The sequence below is a fragment of the Mesoplodon densirostris genome, chromosome 3, assembly GCF_025265405.1.
Source record: "Mesoplodon densirostris isolate mMesDen1 chromosome 3, mMesDen1 primary haplotype, whole genome shotgun sequence".
Taxonomy (NCBI): Eukaryota; Metazoa; Chordata; class Mammalia; order Artiodactyla; family Ziphiidae; genus Mesoplodon; species Mesoplodon densirostris.
This window is the reverse complement of record NC_082663.1, coordinates 175877431-175897914: the sequence shown is the minus strand read 5'-3', so window position 1 is coordinate 175897914 and position 20484 is coordinate 175877431. Positions and strand designations below refer to the sequence as shown.

At 50.2% G+C, this 20484-nt stretch overlaps 1 protein-coding gene across 1 annotated transcript in view; it reads left to right on the top strand.

The window, feature by feature from the left end:
- Positions 1-14037: 14037 nt before the first annotated feature.
- Positions 14038-20484, top strand: part of WNT3A (Wnt family member 3A) — a 46622-nt gene continuing 40175 nt past the window's right edge. Inside the window, exon 1 of the mRNA XM_060092650.1 lies at positions 14038-14108. Within this exon, the coding sequence (XP_059948633.1) occupies positions 14038-14108 (71 nt within the window). The remainder of the gene's footprint in view (positions 14109-20484) is intronic.

The following is a 20484-nucleotide window of genomic DNA, read 5'->3' as shown; positions in this document are numbered from 1 at the left end:
TACACCTAAAACAACTAGAGAAAAAAGAACAAACAAAACCCAAACTTAGTAGAAGGAAAAAAATAAAAACCAGAGCAGAAATAAATGAAATAGAGATGAAGAAAACATTAGCAAAGATCAATGAAACTAAAAGCTGGTCCTTTGAGAAGATAAAAAAAATTGATAAACATTTAGCCAGACTCATCAAGAAAAAAAGAGAGAGAATGCAAATCAGTAAAATTAAAATGAAAAAGGAGAAGTTACAATGGACACCACAGAAATACAAAGGATCATAAGAGACTACTATAAGCAACTATAAACCAATAAAATGGATAACCTAGAAGAAATGGACAAATTCCTAGAAAGGTATAACCTTCCAATACTGAACCATGAAGAAATAGAAAAAATGAACAGACCAATCAAAAGTACTGAAATTGAAACTGTGATTTAAAAACTCCCAACAAACAAAAGTCCAGGACTAGATGCCTTCACAGGAGATGTCTATCAAATATTTACAGAAGAGATAACACCTATCCTTCTGAAACTCTTCCAAAAAATTGCAGAGGAAGGAACACTCTCAAGCTCATTCTATGAAGCCGCCATCACCCTGATACAAAAACCAGACAAAGACATCACAAAAAAAGAAAATTGCAGGCCAATATCACTGATGAACATGCAAAAATTCTCAATAAAATACTAGCAAACTGAGTCCAACAACACATTAAAAGGATCATACACCCTGATCAAGTGGGATTTATCCCAAGGATGCAAAGATTCTTCAATATACACAAATCAATCAATGTGATTCACCACATTAACAAACTGAATAATAAAAAACATCTGATCATCTCAATAGATGCTGAAAAAGTTTTGGACAAAATTCACACCGATTTATGATAAAAACTCTCCAGAAAGTCTGCTTAGAGGGAAACGACCTCAAAATAATAAAGGCCATATACGACAAACCCACAGCTAACATCATACTCAATGGTGAAAAGCTGAAAGCATTTCCTCTAAGATGAGGAACAAGATGAGGATATGCATTCTTGTCACTTTTATTCAACATACTTTTGGAAGTCATAGCCATGGCTGTCAGAGAAGAAAAAGAAATAAAAGGAATCCAAACTGGAAAAGAAGAAGTAAAACTGTCACAGTTTTCAGATGACATGATGTTATACATAAAAAATCCTAAAGATGCTACCAGAAACCTACTAGAGCTCATCAGTGAATTTGGTAAAGTTGCAGGATACAACATTAATGCACAGAAATCTCTTGCATTTCTATACACTAACAATGAAAGATCAGAAAGAGAAATTAAAGAAACAGTCCCATTTACCATATCATCAAAAAGAATAAAATACCTAGGAATAAACCTACCTAAGGAGGCAAAAGCCCTGTACTCAGAAAACCATAAGATACTGATGAAAGAAATCAAAAATGACACAAACAGATGGAGAGATATACAATGTTCTTGGATTAGAAGAACCAATATACTCCCCAAAGCAATCTACAGATTCAGTGCAATCCCTATCAAATTACGAATGGCATTTTTCACAGAAGTAGAACAAAAAATTTTACAATCTGTATGAAAACACAAATGACCCCGAGTAGCCAAAGCAATCCTGAGAAAGAAGAACAGAGCTGGAGGAATTAGGCTCCCTTGTTCAGATGACACTACAAAGTGACAGTAATCAAAACAGTATGGTACAGGCACAAAAACAGAAATATAGACCAAAGGAACAGGATAGGAAGCCCAGAGATAAGCCTATGCACATATGGCCACCTAATCTATGACAAAGGAGGCAAGAATATACAATGGAGAAAAGTCAGTCTCTTCGATAAGCAGTGCTGGGAAAACTGGACAGCTACATGTAAAAGAATGAAATTAGAACACTCCCTAACATCATACAAAAAAATAAACTCAAAATGGATTAAAGACCTACGTGTAAGGCCAGATACTGTAAAACTCTTAAAGAAAACATAAGCAGAACACTCTTTGACATAAATTGCAGCAATATCTTTTTCAATCCACCTCCTAGAGTAATGAAAATAAAAACAAAAATAAACAAATGGGACCTAATTAAACTTAAAAGCATTTGCACAGCAAAGGAAACCATAAACAAGACAAACAGACAACACTCAGAATGGGAAAAAATATTTGCAAACGAAGCAACTGATAAAGGATTAATCTCCAAATTATACAAACAGCCCATGCAGCTCAATATCAAAAAACAACGAACAAGCCAATTGAAAAATGGGTGGAAGACCTAAATAGACATTTCTCCAAAGAAGACATACAGATGGCCATCAAACACATGCAAAGATTCTCAACATCACTAACTATTAAAGAAATGTAAATCAAAACTACAATGAGGTATCACCTCACACTGCTCAGAATGGCCATCTTCAAAAAATCTACAAACAACAAATATTGGAGAGGATGTGGAGAAAAGTGTACCCTCCTACACTGTTCATGGGAATGTAAATTGGTACAGCCACTATGGAGAACAGTATGGACTTTCCGTAAAAAGCTAAAAATAGAGCTACCATATGATCCAGCAATTCCACTCCTGGGCATATATCTGGAGAAAACCATAATTCAAAAGGATGCACGGATCCCAGTGTTTACTGCAGCACTCTTTACAATAGCCAGGACATGGAAACAACCTAAATGTCCATCAACAGAGGAATGGATAAAGAAGATGTAGTACATGTATACTCAGCCATAAAAAGGAAAGAAATAATGCCATTTGCAGCAATACGGATGGATCTAGAGATTGACATACAGAGTGAAATAAGTCAGAAAGAAAAAAGCAAATATCATATAATATCGCGTATATGTGGAATCTAGAAAAATGGTACTTACTATAATAAGATGAACTTATTTGCAAACCAAAAATGGAGTCACAGAGGTAGAAAACAATGTTATGGTTAGCAAGGGGGGAAGGGGGTGGGATAAATTGGGAGATTGGGATTGACATATATACACTACTATATATAAAATAGATACCTAATGATTACCTACTGTATAGCACAGGGAATTCTACTCAATGCTCTGTGGTGACCTAAATGGGAAGGGAACCTAAAAAAGAGTGGAGACATATATATATATATATTTATTTATATATATGTCACTTTGCTGTACAGAAGAAACAAACACAACATTGTAAAGCAACTACACTCCAATAAAAAATAATTTAAAAAAATAAAAACTTCTGTTCAACTAAAGACAATGTTGAGACAATAAAAAGGCAAAGTATCAGACTGAGAGAAAAAGTGTTCACAATATACATATGTGACAAAGGTCTTGCATCCAGGCTGTATAAAGAACATCTACAAATCAAAAGTAAAAAGACAACATAATAGGGGCTTCCCTGGTGGCACAGCAGTTGAGAATCTGCCTGCTAATGCAGGGGACACAGGTTCGAGCCCTGGTCTGGGAGGATCCCACATGCCGCGGAGCAACTAGGCCCGTGAGCCACAACTACTGAGCCTGCACGCCTGGAGCCTGTGCTCCGCAACAAGAGAGGCCACGATGGTGAGAGGACCGCACACCGCGATGAAGAGTGGCCCCCGCTTGCCACAACTAGAGAAAGCCCTCGCACAGAAGCGAAGACCCAACACAGCAAAAATAAATTAATTAATTAAAAAAGAAAAAGCAAAATGGTCATATAATTACCATTAAAAAAAAGACAACATAATAAAACAGTGTGTTAAACACTCAAACAGATACTTCAAAGTAAGAAGATATACAAATGTTATTAGAAAAATGCGAAGTAAAACCACAGTGAGCTACCAATTCACACCCACTAGCAGAACAAAAATTTAAATGAATGAATAACATCAGGATTTTTGCTTCCATGGAGTAACAGGGAATGGATTTACCTTCCTATCTAAAACAACAGCAATAAAGAATAAAAAAGAAAAGAAATGGTCAAAATACATAAAACAACAGACAGTGAGTGTGAAAACAGTGCTGGACAGTGATCCCTAAAAGAGGGAAAGCAAGCAAGGTCAGCTCTACAATTGCTCAGTTGACTGTCTGGGGAGAGTCCACGTTGAGGTAGGGAGAAGGACCCAGAAGGAGCCTGGGGTCTTCCTGAGCTGAGGATACAGAGTCGGGAGTCTAAGAATTCAGACTGGATGGAGTTCACAACACAGAGCACTGGAGAGGAGAGAGCTTCATGGAGAGTGTTCTTGAGAGTTGCAGGGGGCTCCCTCAAGTCATCCATGACTGCTGGTCAGCACACACATGTGATGAAACTACTCAAAGCCAGAGAAGGAACCACCTGAAAGAATCAGAGAAATAATCTCCATAGCTCACACAGGTCAGCAACAGTTTATGTTCCCAACAGCCGGACTGGAAAAGCCTCATAATTCAGAGGACATCAAATAGAGTCATCAGAAGTACACTGCCTCAGTGCTAGGGAAAAGTTAGCCCTAGACTAAATCCTGCTCAGGTCCTGACAAACAATACTTTAAAGAAAGCCTCAGAAGAAGTTTTCAAGTAACTTAACTGTATTCAGAATAAAGCTGAAGAATTTTTATAATAATACAAAAGTATTCAGCGAAATAAGCTACAATTCACAATGTCTGACTCTCAATTGAAAATTACCAAACCTGCAAGTAAGCAGAAAAGTGACCCATAATGAAGAGAAAAAGCAATCAAGCAATAGAAATAGACACGGATGAGACAGATGAGAAAAATTGTAGACAAGCACATCAACACAATGACTGTAGGGATTTCACATATTTGTGAAGGTAGAGGAAAAACTGAACAGGTTATGTAGAGACAAGGAACATAGGAAGATAATCACACTTCTAAAGTTGAAGACTACAATATTTGAGATGACACATACACTGGATGGGACTGATGGCAGATCAGACATGGCAGAAAAGAGTATTAGTGAACTAGAAGATATAGCATAGAAGAAAAGGCTGAAAATGCGAACAGTGAATCAGTGAGTCGTGGGAGAACTTCAGGCAGTCTAATAATTGTATGATTGGAGTCCCTGAAGTTAGGACACAGATTTATTTATTATTTATTATTAGAATTGCCTTATACATTTGTGGAGGCGAAACAAATCCAAAACCCACAGAAATTTAGGAAGAGATCACAGCTAGGTTCAAACCATGGGCTCTTTGAAAAGATCACTCTAGCCAGACTTATAAGGAAAAAGAGAAAGAAATTAATAATACCAAGAATTAGAAAGGTTACATCTTTACAGATACTACAGACATTAAAAATAAAAAATATTAACGTCTATATGCCAATAAATTTAACAACTTCTATGAAATGAACAAATTCCTTAAAAGACAGACTATCAAAGCTCACTCAACAAGAAATAAATAACCAAAATAGCCCTACATTTATTTTAGAAATTAAATGGATAGTTACAAACCTTCCTATAGAAAACTTTTCTTCCTGAGAACACCTTAGGCACAGAAGGCTTCATTGGTGAATTCTACCAAACATTCAAGAAAGAAATAATAGCAATATTCCACAAATTCTTCTAGATAATTAGATTTGGGAACACTCATGAGTAGTCTATGAGGCCAGCATTATCCTGATGGCAAAATCAGAAGAAGATATTATAAAAAAAGAAAATGTCAGACCAATATCCCTCATGTACATAAATGCAAAAATTCTTAATTAAGTTTTAGCATATCCAGTTGAACAATATGTAAAGAGGACAATACATCATGACCAAGTGAGATTTATCCCAGAAATGCAAGATTGGTTTGACATTTGAACATCAATTAATATAACTCAGTAAAATAACAGACTGAAAAATAAAAACCATGTAATTGTCTCAATAGATGCAGAAAAATCAATTGACAAATTCTGACATTTGGATAAAAACTTTCAGCAAAGTAAGAACACAAGGGAACTTCCGCAACCTGATAAAGGGCATCTATGAAAAACCTACCATTAACATCATACTTAAATGAAACACTGTGGGCCTGTTCCCCATTATCAAGAACAAAGCAAGGATATCTACTCTCACCACTTTTATTCAAAATTGTCTTAGAGTTTCTAGCCAACGCAACAAGGCAAGCAAGAGCTGAAAGGTATCCGGAATTGAAAGGAAGAAGTAAAAATGTCTTTATTCACAAACAACACCATTGTCTATGGAGAAAATCCTACAGAATCTATGAAAAAAAACCACACTAGAACTAACAAGTGAGTTTAGGAAGGGTACAAGATCAGTGTACTCAAACCAATGGTATTTCTATGTACTAGCAGCAAATAATGGAAATAGAAATTGAAAGAAACAATATCATTTAAAATAGCATCTATCTCCTAGACTAAGAGGAAAGAGCTGGTCTAGAGGGCAGGTGGGGGATTTAAGAGAGAGAAGAGCCTGAAGACAAGGAGAACAAATGTCTGCTGAATCTTCTGGACGAACTGGCCTGGTGGAAATTTCATCCTCTGAGGCAGCAGAGATGGAAGCCCCACAGCAGGTCATATGGGGAACGCTGATGTTCTCGATTTCCCAGTACAACCCTCTGGACGACATGAGAGAGGAGGGATACCTATTGAGAGCAGGCAGAAGGAGCTGCACTGGTAGGGGGAGGTGGGGATGCTAGGTAGAAAGGCTCTGCAAAGCAGGGAGGTAGGGAAAAGGCCCACCAAGAGGCTGATGGCCTCATAGGAAACACATGGTCAAGGCTCATTGGAGCCAGAGAACAGCAAGAGGGGAAGGGAGTGGTCAGAGAAGACCTTGGACAGCCTCAGCCCCCCTGCCCCTCCCTCCCATGATCATGCCTCACCTTTCCTGACCCACTGACCACGACCTGGAGGTGTGGGAAGGTAACACCCCAGCCTCGCTCAGCCCAGGGAGATGGCAGCCGATGGTGCGTATTCTTCCCCCACCATCACTGATGGAGGCACCGAAGGTTATACTGAGGGTTCAGTGCACCAAAGGAGAGGGCAATCGAGTGCAGAGGGAGCTGCAGACTGTGGGCCTGGGCGACAGGGAGGCAGGAAGGATGCTGCATAGGAGGCACCCAGTCCCTAACCCTAACCCTCTGAATGCCAGCCCCGTGGATCTTGTGCTCAACTCCTCCAGGCCTCAGCTCTGACTCATGTCCTGAGGATGGTAACACTGCTTCCCAAGTGGTTCTGGGACCAAGTGATCACCCAGCTTGCCTAATGCAGACCAGCCGGGACTGTGGTCACTGCCATTACCAGGAGGAGGATTATCTGCACTCAAGACTTGGGAATGCCAAAAAGCCTGGGGAGGTGCTGAGGCTTGTTCCACCCACAGCTGAGCCCAGCTGGGCACTGACTGCAGGTGAGGGACCTAGGAGTGGCCCCAGGTGTCCCATCCGTGCCATCTCATTCAACATCTCCACATGGTGGCAGTATTGTCCTAGAAGCGGAATTTTGGCAGGTGGCCCCTCAAACACTAATGGCACCACGGGGAGGCTGTCACAACAAAACGTAGCACGTTAGAATGGCTGGGATAGGACTTCCCTGGTGGCGCAGTGGTTAAGAATCCACCTGCCAATGCAATCTTCCTGGTCCAGGAAGATCCCACATTCCACAGAGCAACTAAGCCCATGTGCCACAACTACTGAGCCTGAACTCTAGAGCCCGCGAGCCACAACTACTGAAGCCCACACGCCCTAGAGTCCGTGCTCCACAGCAAAAGAAGCCACCACAATGAGAAGCCCGCGCACTGCAACAAAGAATAGCCCCCATTCTCCGCAGCTAGAGAAAGCCCTCGCGCAGCAAAGGAGATCCAACACAGCCAAAAATAAATATAAAAATAAAAATAAATTAAAAAAACAAAAAGAATGGCTGGGATAATATAACACCTTCATTTTACAGGTGAGCGAGGCCTCAGAGTCAGGATTCTAGGCCCCACAGGAAGCCAAGATTCTGGGACAATTAATCTACAGATCCTAATTGTTGTGATGAGAGTCTAGGATTCCAGAAATTCCACAATGTTGATTTTAAAATTCTTTTTTCTTATGGTTCTAAGACTCTATCTGTGGCTTCCTGCTTTGAGAATCAAATGATGCCAAGATCTGACAGCTCTACTTATTCAGCTGCTCTGGGCCCCATGATTCTATGACTGAGTGGTGCCAGCATTTAGAGAGTTCATTCGTTCCTTTAAGCAGAATTCACCACGTGGCTACTTAGGAAGTTAGAAAACTCAGTAGTCCTACTTCCATGGCTCTTGGATTCCTTCGCTCCCCACACAGAGATCCACAATTCCCACAACATCAGGCCACCTCTGTCCATCTGAGGAGAGCAGGCTCAAGAATCATGCAGCCTGGGAATTCCCTGGCGGTCCAATGGTTAGGACTCGACGCTTTCACTGAAGTGGCTCAGGTTCAATCCCTGGTGGGGGAACTTAGATCTCACAAGCTGCATGGTGTGGCCAAAAAAAACCCAAAAAGAATAATGCAACCTGCAACCAGAATAGGGCTAGCCATGTCTCTTGCGCTCCAATTCCTAAGTGGAGGGGATGGAATGTTAGGGTGCTAACACAGAAAGACACATGAGGTAGGGCTGCACACTGGAGACTGGATTATGGGGGATGTTTGCCCCACAAGCCTTTGATGATAGCTTCCCATATGACATCCAGAGGCTGGGTGCTTGGTGATCCAGGAGCAGATTCCTGAAAGGTGTGAAGAATCCCTGGGGTATGAGACCTAGAAACCAGGGTGCATTCATCCTCACTCTCTGCTGCTCACCCTGAGCCTACTTTCTCTGTGCAAAGAGGGGGCTGACCTAAGGTTCCAGTTATTTCCATAAATCAGACCCTCTGATCAAAATCAAAATGGAACTCTCAGGGGAACTTAGAAGAGGTAGCCATGTGAGGGGAGAGCCAGCTATGGGATGGTATCTTGAGACAGATGGATTTGTTCTCAAAGGGACTTCCCCAAAACTCTACAGATGCTCTCTCCAGGGACTCCAGAGGGCAGGTAACCCAGCCCACCAGGTACCTCACCCTTCATCCACAGGAGTCAGCTCAGAAAGATGAGCAGACACAGACCAAGTTTGCTCTCCTGTGGACACATGCCTCCCTGCATGCCCTCTCCATCCCAGCCATAAGCTTTTCAGGCTCTTGTCACACAGCCTTCAGAATTATGAGTCCCGACACCAGTATTCAAATCTTGGAGGGACTTACTCTTGTGAGGAACACATTATCTCCAGATACACAAGTCTCAGAGAGACTGAGACCCCAATCCTGCCTTGACTCCCTCTGGGGACCCAGGGAGAGTTGTATCACAACCCTCACTGAGCCTCCTTGCCAAGAATGCAGAGACAGATGCTTCTAGGGGGTGCTGGCCCCATGGCCCCACAGCACTGGGCAGAGCCCTGGGCACCCAGAGCATGTGGTGTTGTCACCATTTCAAAGAGCACTGGGGAAGTCATCTGATCCAACAGCCTGTCTTTACAAAGAGAACCTTCCAGAGAGACAAGAGGAGGCGAAAATTTCACCAGGGATCTGAACTCAAGAGGAGAGGCTCTTAGAGCACTAAGAAAACTACAGACTAAGATGGAAAGATGTGGACAATAGTAAGAGCCATTGAACACACAGCAGGATTAGACACAAGGTAGGACACATGAAGAGGTGCACCTGAAGCAAAGAAAGGGATGGGGGAGGCAGAAAAGCCAAGATGACCCATGCATCTCAGGCCCACCCAAGAATCATGGTTCCCAAACTTTGTGCCAAGGCACCCTAGGGTGCCACAGCAAATTCCCAGGGTACTGCAGGATATTTTAAATGTTCAAGGAACACATGGCGATATGGTCCTCTCTGTAGGAGAGACACCTACTGGCTCCAGGCAGTTCTGTTTCAGCTTGGACAGTGGCACATTCCTTTGTGAAGCTGAGTTTCTGGCTTTTGCTGTGATTAAAAAACAAGTACCGGGCTTCCCTGGTGGAGCAGTGGTTGAGAGTCCGCCTGCCGATGCAGGGCACACGGGTTCGTGCCCGGGTCCGGGAAGATCCCACATGCCGCAGAGCGGCTGGGCCTGTGAGCCATGGCTGCTGAGCCTGCGCGTCTGGAGCCTGTGCTCCGCAGTGGGAGAGGCCACAACAGTGAGAGGCCCGCCTACCGGGGTGGGGTGGGGGAAACAAGTACCAAGTGAAAACCGCTGAAGAACAGAAAGTAAGCTGTCCTCCCTGGGGCTGCAGGCACACACTTCCCATTGGTAAGTAACTGCAGTTATGTGAGAATGAAACAAAAATAGTATTTTTTCTTTTAACTTATAAAAATTTCTTTTCCCAGGAGCTACTAATTAATACATTATTTGGACCTAATTATTTGCTAAACAAAACTATTAGGCATTTCTTTTGGCCTGGGGCACTGTGAAAAAAATGACAGAGCATGGACAGAAAGTCTGCCTCTGAGTACAAGCACCCCACCCCTGAAGAACAGGTGTTCCAGGAATGACAGCCCCCAAGGCAGGTCAGGGAAGCTTCCAGAAGGGGCTTAGAACCAAATGGGCCTGGAGGTAAGAAGAGCACCCGCTCTTCTGACCCTAGACCTTCATCCTGTCTGCTTGTGGCCCCTCTGAGGTGACAACTGCAGGGCTCCTCGGCTTCCAGCCACTGGCTACCCAGAGCCTTTCCCGCCTCCCCTCAACTTTTTAGAAAAGAAGGAAGTGAATGAATAATTAGGCAGTTAGTGTCTGAAAGTCTGGCTCCCTTCTCTCCAGTACAGCAAGGACCACTACCTAATACTTACCAGGCAGGGATTCAAATGCTACCACAGATGATAGTTCACTACCTCGGAAAGCAAAGTGCCCTCTCATCTGGGCTTGCCCTTCCACACCAGGTCCTTGCCCTCCCTCCCCCACCTCCCAGCAGGGGCCTCCAAAGCTCCTGGGACCATACCTTCCTTCTCCTCCAGGACTATTCTGGAAGGAACACAGCCCCAAAGGGGCCTCTGGAAGACCTATGGTGAGGCAAAAAAAAAGAGATCTTTTCTCCAGGGGCATCCATAAATTCTTCAGAATGTTGAATTAGACCTGTGACCGTGGGTCCGTCATGGAAGCTCTCTCTGTGTGACAGCAGAGGGCGCTGCCAGGAAGGCATCCTCTCCGTCACCTTCAGGGAGGGAGCCCAGACTCCACGGCCAGGGTGAGCCGCTGCGTGGAGCAAAGGCATGCCACACCACAAGGTTGACTTTATCCTGAAGTCAGGTTGCAGAATTTCCAGCTGAACATCAGGGAGCAGGAAAGAATCCCACTCACTCACGTTATGATAGAAACATCCCCCTCCTGCACCTGCATTCTCTCTACCCCAACCTGGGGATGGCCTCCATCCCCATGCTCCTGGGCTTCTGGGAAACAGACTTAGGGAGCTTCTATTATGCCCAGAAAATGGGTTGGGACCCCCGTTCCCCCATGCCGTAACCTCTATGTAAGTCTCACAGGGTCTGTGGAGGGCTGGAGGCCCCTGCCATCCAGACTCAGGGGGCAGCACTCTCCAGCCTTCTCTCCGAGGTGCTGCCACCCATCTGGAGATCCCTGCTCCCCCTCTTCTGTGCACTCTCATGGGTTGTTTGAGGTCAAAGCTTTCAAAAAGACCACAGGATGGGGGCAAAGGAAGAGCGCCCTGCAAGATCACCATGTGGAAAGGGCCAGCACTGGAAGCTTCCAGACCAGTGCCATCTTGCAGCTTGCCCTGGTTGCAGCTCTCCCAAAGGAACGCTGTGATGCACATTTTTCAAGGAACTCTAAAGAACTGGAAGTCTTCACGTGGGAGGGGGATCGGGGCAGTTCTCAGCTCTCCCTCTCTCTCCCTGCACCATGGGAGGCTCCCCCAAGCTCAGGGTGCCCAGCTTACTCTCCCTCCCTACCACCTAGTGTAGGCAGAGGGCAGGGACCAAATGAGGGAGAAGCAAAAGGAAGAAAGAAGGGGCCTGGCAAGTGAGGTGGCAGGAGGCAGGACTGGGGAGGCAGCGCCCACCTGCTCCATTCTCTGCAGAGCCCATCACAGCGGGACAGCCGGGCCTTTGGTCCTTCAGTAGGGCACAGCCACCCCCTTTGTGTGTGAGGAGCCAGCAGCCTCTCGGGGGCTCCTCATAACAGCTCTAATCCCAGGGCCCCACAGTTGGGAGCCTGCTGCACTGGGATTGGCCCCCACCCCACTCCCACAGCCCAGGTCCCCAGTAATGCGATAATTGGGTGGGATTTCCACTGAGAGAGAGGGGAAGTCCAGAGGAAGACGAGCTAACTACCCACCCCGCCTCATTCCAGAATTCTTCCGTCCTTCCCTCTTCGGGTGAGGGGGCACAGTGACTCAGAGGACGGGTAGAAGGAGCAGGCATGTGTAGACTCAACTGCATCCCACTGGCAGTGCAGAGAAAAAGGGAACATTCCGTGAAGGAGTGGCTTTCGCTCCACACCTGGGAAGGAGCCCCTGATGCAGTCACCGAGGTGACCCCTGGTCCAGAGTCCACAGGACCCCACAGGCTCCCTTTACAGATGGGAAAACCAAGATGGATGGGGGCAGCATGCCGTGGGGTACGGCCTGCCTCTTGTTCTCCAGCCACTGCTAAACCTGGAGGGTTGCTGAGTCACTCCCTGCCCCGAGAAGCAGCCACATGCCGACCAGTGGTCTCTCCATCGGGCCCCCACATTCTGCAGGTCACATGGTAAGGCAAGGCTCAGGCGCTGTGGAGGAGCAGATGTCCACTTGAAAAGAGACATCATAGAAGAGCCTGGAGTTGGGATTTTTATTCACGGTTCTCCTCCCCTCAGTTGCGAAACGGTGATGTGGATTCCTGCTACCCTTTCTTCACAATCACTGAGACTGACTGGGTCTCCTGCTAATGCACAAGGTTGGGGAGGGAAGGGAAGTTGGGAAGACATCTCGACTTGGATCTTCCTCTCCCCAAATAACCCTGGCTCCTTTCTCCCTGGGCTGCAGGTGAATATGCAAACAGAGCTTTGCGTTGGACTGGGAGCTGGAGAACTGGCTAGCCACCCTTTGTGATCTTGGATAAGTCACTTTCCCTCTCTGGTCTTCCCTTTCCCCATCAGCAAAAATCATAAGGCTTACCTAAGTTGTCAGAAATCCCTTCTGGCTGAAGAGGCCAGCAGCCCTGGGCAGACTCGGCGGTCAGTGGTCCCAGAGCCAGGGCGCTAACCGGCTACACTGTCCTTGGGGACCAGAAGCACTAGGACTGCCGTTCCCTTCCCTGGTGGGGTGTGGGGGAGAAAGAGGAGCTGTTAACACCTGGGCCCTAAACAGAGCTGGACTGTTTCCCAATAGTGACTTTCAGAAACGTGGCTGCACCCTAGATGCCCACCCAGCAGCTGTCCCCAGACAGGCCGCCCCCATTCTGGTCGCTCGACATCGGCCCAGCTCCCAGCGGACCAGAAAGGGGCCGTTCGAGGAGACAAGCCTCGGACGAACGGACCCCCTGCAAGGAGATGGACTAAAGGGAGGCGCAGCCCGACCACCTAGAGGGCAAGGGACAGAGCGCGCGACAGAGCAGGGGCAGGAGCGAGAGCTGGACAGCGCGTCGCACGGTGAGCGCAGGGCGCGCGGGGCTCCACACCTAAGGAGCCGCCCATGAGCCCCGAGGGGGCGCGGCCCGGGAGCTCGGAGGGGATACCTGCGGACCATGCAGTTCCGGGTGCCGGCCGGCCGCCAGGCCAGCTGCCCATCTGGCACAGTGCAAAGCTTGGAGCCGGCGCACCCGCGCACCCCTGCACACCCCGCGGCCACGGGAGGGGCCCGCGCTTCAGCCGTCACCGAGCTAGCTCCCAGGGCCCCGCCCGCCCCCTGCCTGCCCCGCCCCGGCCCAGGCCCCGGCGGGCGCCCCCCGCGGCGCTGCCCCGCCCCCGCCGTCCCGCGCCGCCCCGGGCCCCGGCCCGCCGCCCGGCCGCCGTCCCACCTGGCGCAGCGCCGCCCTCGGAGCCCGCGCACCCGCGCACACCCGCGCACACCCGCGCACCCCGCGCACCCCGCGGCCGCAGGAGGGCCCAGCGCCGCCGCCCGCGAGCTCTCAGGGCCCGGCCCGCTCCGGCGCCCGCGCTCTCGGGGCGGACTCCTGGCCCTCCGAGATCTCCCGCCCGGCGATGGCCCCGCTCGGATATTTCATATTCCTTTACGGCCTGAAGCAAGCGCTGGGCAACTACCCGATCTGGTGGTGAGTGAGCCTTCCTCACGTTCTCCCCGGCCTCTGTGCGTTCCCCAGCCGCCGTCCCCTCGGGCAGGGCCCCGCGGTGGCCCAGAGCCCGCGCTCTGCCCAGCCCTCCTGTTCCGAGGGTGGTTTGTTTTCCTTGGCGGCCACTTTCGACCTGCTCGGGCCGGGGCTGGGACGCGGGTGGCGGAGTTTCCGCGGACATTGATCCCTCGGGCATAGAGGGGCTCCCGGCGTCGGACGGGGCGAGCAGTGAGCTGGGGAGAGGCAGGAAGTGGGACAGCACAGATGGCATGAAAGCTCGGGCAGCCAGAGGCCAAGAGAAGCCAGGAGGGCGAGCTGGGAGAGGGAGATCCGCCTGAGACTTTCCTTAAGGACATGTCTTACACACACACACACACACACCTTAAAACAAAGTCAGTGAGACAAGACCGAACAGCTCGGAGCAACGCAGTTACGTAAAGACTGCGGGGACCCGGCCGGGAGTGGCGGGCGCATTGGGGCCAGCACCCGGCCCTCCTGCGCCTTCCTGCCGCTGTCCCGACCGCGATGCTAAGGAGGGGCTTCTGGAGAGGTAAAGAGGGAGAAAGTATCGCGTTTGAAGCCTCCTTAGTGAGAGGCTCCGCGAACCCACATCTGAGAGGGCTGGGGCGTTCCGTCTTCCACCCCAGACAAGACACATTCCCGTGAGACCCTCCTAAATCTGGCGATGGAAGTGCAGATAAACCAAGGGAAGGGTCCTGAGGGTCTACAGCACATATCATGAGGGGAGGAGGGAAGCGAATTTGGTTGAGCCCCCACAGGCAAGGGCCACCCCAGCTCCTCAGTGGAGAGGGGAGGGGCGCTTTGAGATGCCCAACATTTGACGAACACAACTTGGGGGAATGCAGGAGCCGAGCGGCCTGGGCGCGCCGCTGGAGGAGACCCAGATCGGAGACAAGCCTTCACACACACATGCGCGCGCGCGCGCGCACACACACACACACACACACACACACACACAGAGCCAGGAACTCTCTCCGACGGCTTGCCTGGAATTATAATAATTACGCCGAGGGGAAGTTGGGGCGGGGGGAGACTGAGTGAGCCGAAGTACATCTAATCCGATAATAATTTTTCTCTTCGAGATTGTTCAGGAGCGGGGGCGCCCTAGGTGTGGGGCGCGGGTCCAGGCACAGCCTGGAGGTACGGGGCGGGGCAAGAAGGAGGCACCGGCGGGTACGAGGGCCTGGGAGAGGTGGCGGGGCGGCGGGGACTTGCTTCGGGGACCCCCGGGCGTCCCGCACCCGCGCGGCACCTGCAGCGCCCAGTCGTCTTCTGGAGCACAGGATGCAGCGGGCGTGTCTCCCGACGCGGGGACACTGACGCCGGGGGAACCAAGGGTGCGCGTCTGAGAGAGCCCCGCGGCCGCCCGCTCCCGCGCAGGCTTCTAATTAGAACCCGCCGCCGCCGCCGCATTCCTGGGCGCTAGTGGAAGCGCCTTCGCCCCTGCGCTTCTTCCATAAACAAGGGCCCTGTCACCAGCCTCTGGCCATCCTACGCGGTGGAATCTCTGTCCTTTTGGCCCTGAGTGTCCCTGGCCTTGTTCCCCTCAACACACGTATGTCACCCTTTCCACCTGGGCCGTATGTGTTCCATCTGAAAGGATCCTGGGACATGCTTGGTGCATCCGGCACTCTCCAGATCCGTGGGGAGGGGCGTCCTCTCCCCACCGCCTCCCGGTCAGTGACCCACCCAATCAAGAGTCTAGAGCAACCTTTTGGCCCCAGAGGGAAGACGGCGCCATGGAACCCCCCACTTTGGTCTCCATAGGATTCTCACATTCAGTGATTCTCTTGTTTCCTGGGAAGAAGCATCTTCGGTGGCCACAACCTCAGGGCTTACTGGGGACCAGCAGTTTCCTCTCCTCCTCCCCTCTGCCCCCAAGCTGGACACAGGAAGGACGTGGTGTCTCCACAGCGAACATGAGCATAATGAAAGGGAGGGCTCACAAAGAAAGAAATGGAGTTTCATAGCAGGCGGAAGGCTTTCTATCTTCATACCCTACCTGATACAGTTTCCCACAGGTGGCTCCTTCTTTCTCTTACCAACCCCCTCTCCCACTTCCCTCCCTTCCCCAAGTGAGGCCTTGGAGGGAGACCCTCTCTTTGTAACTTCTCACCTTCACACTCAGCCTCCCTAATTGGTATTCTGTTTCACCTTCCCTCCCCAAAATAAAGCCACTGTTCTCATCACTTCTCTCCACCCCACCCCCAGCTCCTCGCATATGAAAGTGAAAGTGACAGGGACTTCCTCACCTGGAGAAACAAGGAAACAGCCCAAATTGGGAGTAATTAGGCTTTGAAGTTGGTGTGGTCTTGGTGGGAGGGTGGAAGGAGAGGAGGAGGTGGTGCTGCGTCCTGTGGGAATTTAAAGAGCCAACTGCCTCCCCAGGACCATCTCGGAAGTGTCCTTCACCCTAGATGCTCAAGGTCCAAAGGCAGGTCCCAACAGAGGCACAGAGAGACAACCCTAAGACCAGAATGTTGAAAGCTACAGAGACCTCCAAGAGGTCTGTGCTCCTTGTGTGATGGACAACGGGATGGGGGGTGGGATCCAGAGAAGAGACCTGGGAGGTGACAGGACAGAGGCCTGGGCACCTGACCCCAGAGGCATAGCATGGCCAGACGCCAGCTCCTCACAGGGCCATGTACTGCAAAGCTACAGGGAGGTCCTAGCCCCCTCCCCCTCACTCCCCTTGTCCAGACTGAATTCTTGTTTAATGAGAATTGATCAGAAGGATCCACGTGAACACAGAACAGGCATCATGGTCAAGGGGAACACGTGGAACCCTTGAAGAGCAATACCCAGTGTGCACCTGTGCTCCATGATGTGCTTTGGGCACCTGCCTCCTACTTCCCGTGTCTGGGCTGATGGCATCTTGTGATCCCCCTGTGGCCTAGCCAGGGCCCTGGAGTTCAGCCTGTTTTCTCCCCTGCCCCCTCACCATGGGGCCAGGCCCCTTCCTTTCCCCCACCAGGTTGCAGTGCTCCATTCCCACCATCTTCTGCCTCTGTTCTCACTGCCCTCCCACCCTCCACTCTAACCCCATACCCTCACTGCCCCCCGAGCTCCAGCAGCAGTGCTTTTACCTGCCCAGAGAGCCCGGCCCCCCTTTCCCTATCAGGACCCCCTTCCTGCCACCCAGCTCCTCACGTTTCCCCAGCACTGAGTGGCACCTGGAGTGGACATCACCCCAGCTGGCCCGGGAAGTTCCCATGTTCACGTCCCATCTTCTCCCACCCCTGGGCCAGCTCAGTAGCCTGAGACATGCTCCCAGTGCAGCATTCTCTGGTTCTCCCCCCTTTCACTGCCTCTTCACCCTCCTCCCTAGCCCCCGGCACCCCACACTCATGTGCACGCAGACACCCTGCTCTGAGAATGTGTCCAGACCCCAAGGAAGGCCAGCTCAGCTGTCACCTGCCCCCCACCTTATAGAACCTCCTCTCTGCACAGCCTTCCCTGACGCCAGCCCCACTGGTTCTTCAGGCCCAGGGGTCTTCTCAGTCTCGGTGGGACATAGGCTTCCCTCAGTGGGACCCACTATTTGGGGTTGAAGGTGCACGAGGAGTTCAGGGAGAGTGAACAAGGGCTCTGGAGGCACTGCCCAGGTCCCACGGCTTCAAAGGGTGGGTGAGGTGGGGGCTGAGGAGGAGGAGGGACGAGCGGCCACACAAGGTGAGAGGTTGCCTGTGTCGGATGACACGGGACCTGGTAGGGCTGAGCAAGGCCCTGAGGCTTCTCAGGCAGGCAGGGCCCAAGCACGCGAGACTTCCTGAGCTGCCCTGCGTCTGTGAGCCTGCACCACTGCGAGTCCCTCCCCAGGGCAGCCCCGTCCCTCCGTCCAGTCCTTCCTTCTCACTCTGCCCTGTCTGTCTATCCCTCTCTCTCTCTGTCTCTCTCTCTCTCTCTGTCTCTCTACCTCTCTGTCTCTGTCTATCTCTCTGTCTCTCTGTGTGTCTGTCTGTCCCTGTCTGTCTCTGTCTCTCTGTCTGTATTTATCCCTCTCTATCTCTGTCTCTCTGTGTCTCTGTCTCTATCTCTCTCTGCTTCTCTCTGCAGCTCTGAGGCTAGTGATGGTAGTGGCTAGCTTATGAAACTAGAGAAATCCAGACACCAGTTCGACACCCCCAGCGTTGTGGGATCTCAGGGTGCTGGGAACGATGTTCCTCCACAGAACCACCAATGCACATCCTTTTCTTGAGGAGCAATGGTAGAAACAACCATAAGTAAAATATATGTGGTCAGGTAACTTGTTTTCTACCACCAAGTTCCATACCCATCATCTTGATTCCTTGACAGCCCACCACGGCACACGCTCCTTCCAGAGCACAAAAGCATCACTCACCTCTCACATCCAGCTCTCTCTGACTTGGCCACCTAAACACTTGGGACTCTGTCTGGGGCTCAGGTGTGGCAGCTTCTCCCAAGCTGGCTAACCCTGCATTTTACTGGGCTTCTTGTCATTTTTTTAAAAAATGATTTTGTTTTATTTGCACAAGCTTGCTAGAATTCTTTGTGACGGGGAAGAGGGTGAATAAATACTGTTGAGGAGGAATACAGTCTGGAGGGGTTGTAAAACCACACTTTCCACGGTGGGTCCCAATCACAAATCTCCAGCCTGCAGGAATAGGAATTGCCTTGTTCCAGAGGGGCTCTGCCACCATCCTGCAGGTGTGGCCCAGGACAGGGAAAGCAGGGCTTGGATGTACCACCTGCCCATGAAAGTATCAGTTATACTCAAAATGTAGTCCACAGACCAGAGCCCATCCATGAATGGCTGTCCATGAAGAAATAAGAACGGAAGTTGAAAATAGGTGTTTGGGAACAGTCATGGTGGTTTTTTAAATGTCTTATGTATTATTTTGTGCAGCATTTTAATATAATCGATAAGAATGGGTTAGAAATTTAAAAAAAAAAAAAACCCAAACCAAGTTCTCTAGCTACTTTGAGAAGCCAAAGCCCCCCACGGTAGGCAACCCCTGCTATGCCCAAGTCTGGGATCATCCATGTGGACCACATCCCCTCAAGGCTTTGCCACCTAGCACTTGCCATTTGTTCTTTGGAACCAAATGCCAGAGTTTGTATTTGCCCCTTAATTTGAAGTGTAGTTGAAGGACTGGAGCCACCCATTGTTGAGAAGTGTCAGGGGAAGACCCCCCCCCACTGCTGTTCAGTGTGTGAGAGGCTCTTGGGGACGGAGGACTGGACTTCTGTGTGGCTCCAGCAAAGGCTGGAAGCAGAGGCTACAGGTGACCAAGAGGAGATTTTGGCTCAGTATAGGACAGGCTTCCTGGGTCTGAGAGTGGTGGTGGTGAGCTGCCCATCCCTGGAGGGGTAGAAACAGAGGCTGAGGAAGGAGCAGCCTGCTTTGGGTGGAGGGTTCCCATGGACACATCAGCGGCTGGGAATCCGAGGTTTACAGGGCCCACATCCTCCCCCCACCCCCACCGTGGTCAGCACTGCAGCTAATAGTCTTCCTGGTAAGTCCCCTAGACTCCACCAGGCACAGTTGGGGTGGTTTGGTTCACAGTTACACAGCAATTGATGACCCCATCCTGGCATGCCTTTACCCGCCACCCCCCAGCAGCATGCCCTCCCCACCTAGTGCACCTGCATCACATCACACTTCCCCCTAGCCTCGCTCAGCTGGTCCTGGATCTGACTATACCCACCTCTCACTCCTCACCTGGCTGGGCTGGACGCTGTGGGGTGACATGAAGAGATGGAGAATAAGGCTTTGACTCCGGCCAGGCTGCCTGATCCCAGGGGAACCTGTCCTTCCCTTTGTAGAATTGTCACAAGGACGGCCCCTATATCACCAGGCTGTGAAAGCCCATGGGGTATTTGTTCTCCTTCCTCCCCTCTTGACCCTTCACCCCTTGTAGCTCCTAGATAAGATTTGGTTGAAAACATGAATGAAGGAATGAATGGATGGAATCTTTCCTGTGAAAAACAGAAACTCTCAGGTGGCCTGTGCGTGGGGACGTGAGGACACAGCTGACTGTTTTTACAATCCCCCTGACTGAACCCCGGCTCTGGGGCTGGGTCCCCACCATGCACCAGAGCAGGTCTGCCTCGGTCTCCCTCCCAGCCTCTCCAGGTGACACCCTGGAGGTGTCTCACACTTTGGTGCTTCCACATTCCATCCCCGACAAAACGTGCCGCTGCCGCCCAGGGAAGCGGGCAAATGCATGGCCGCGGGCACGGGAGCCTCTGCCCGCCTGCTGGGACTTGCGCAAAGTATGTGTCAGTAATCCCGGCTCGGCCCGCTGGGGCAGGAGGAGGTGCTGGGAGGGCTGCAGGCAGGGCCATGCAGCCCAGGGCCTGGGAAGAGGTGGCT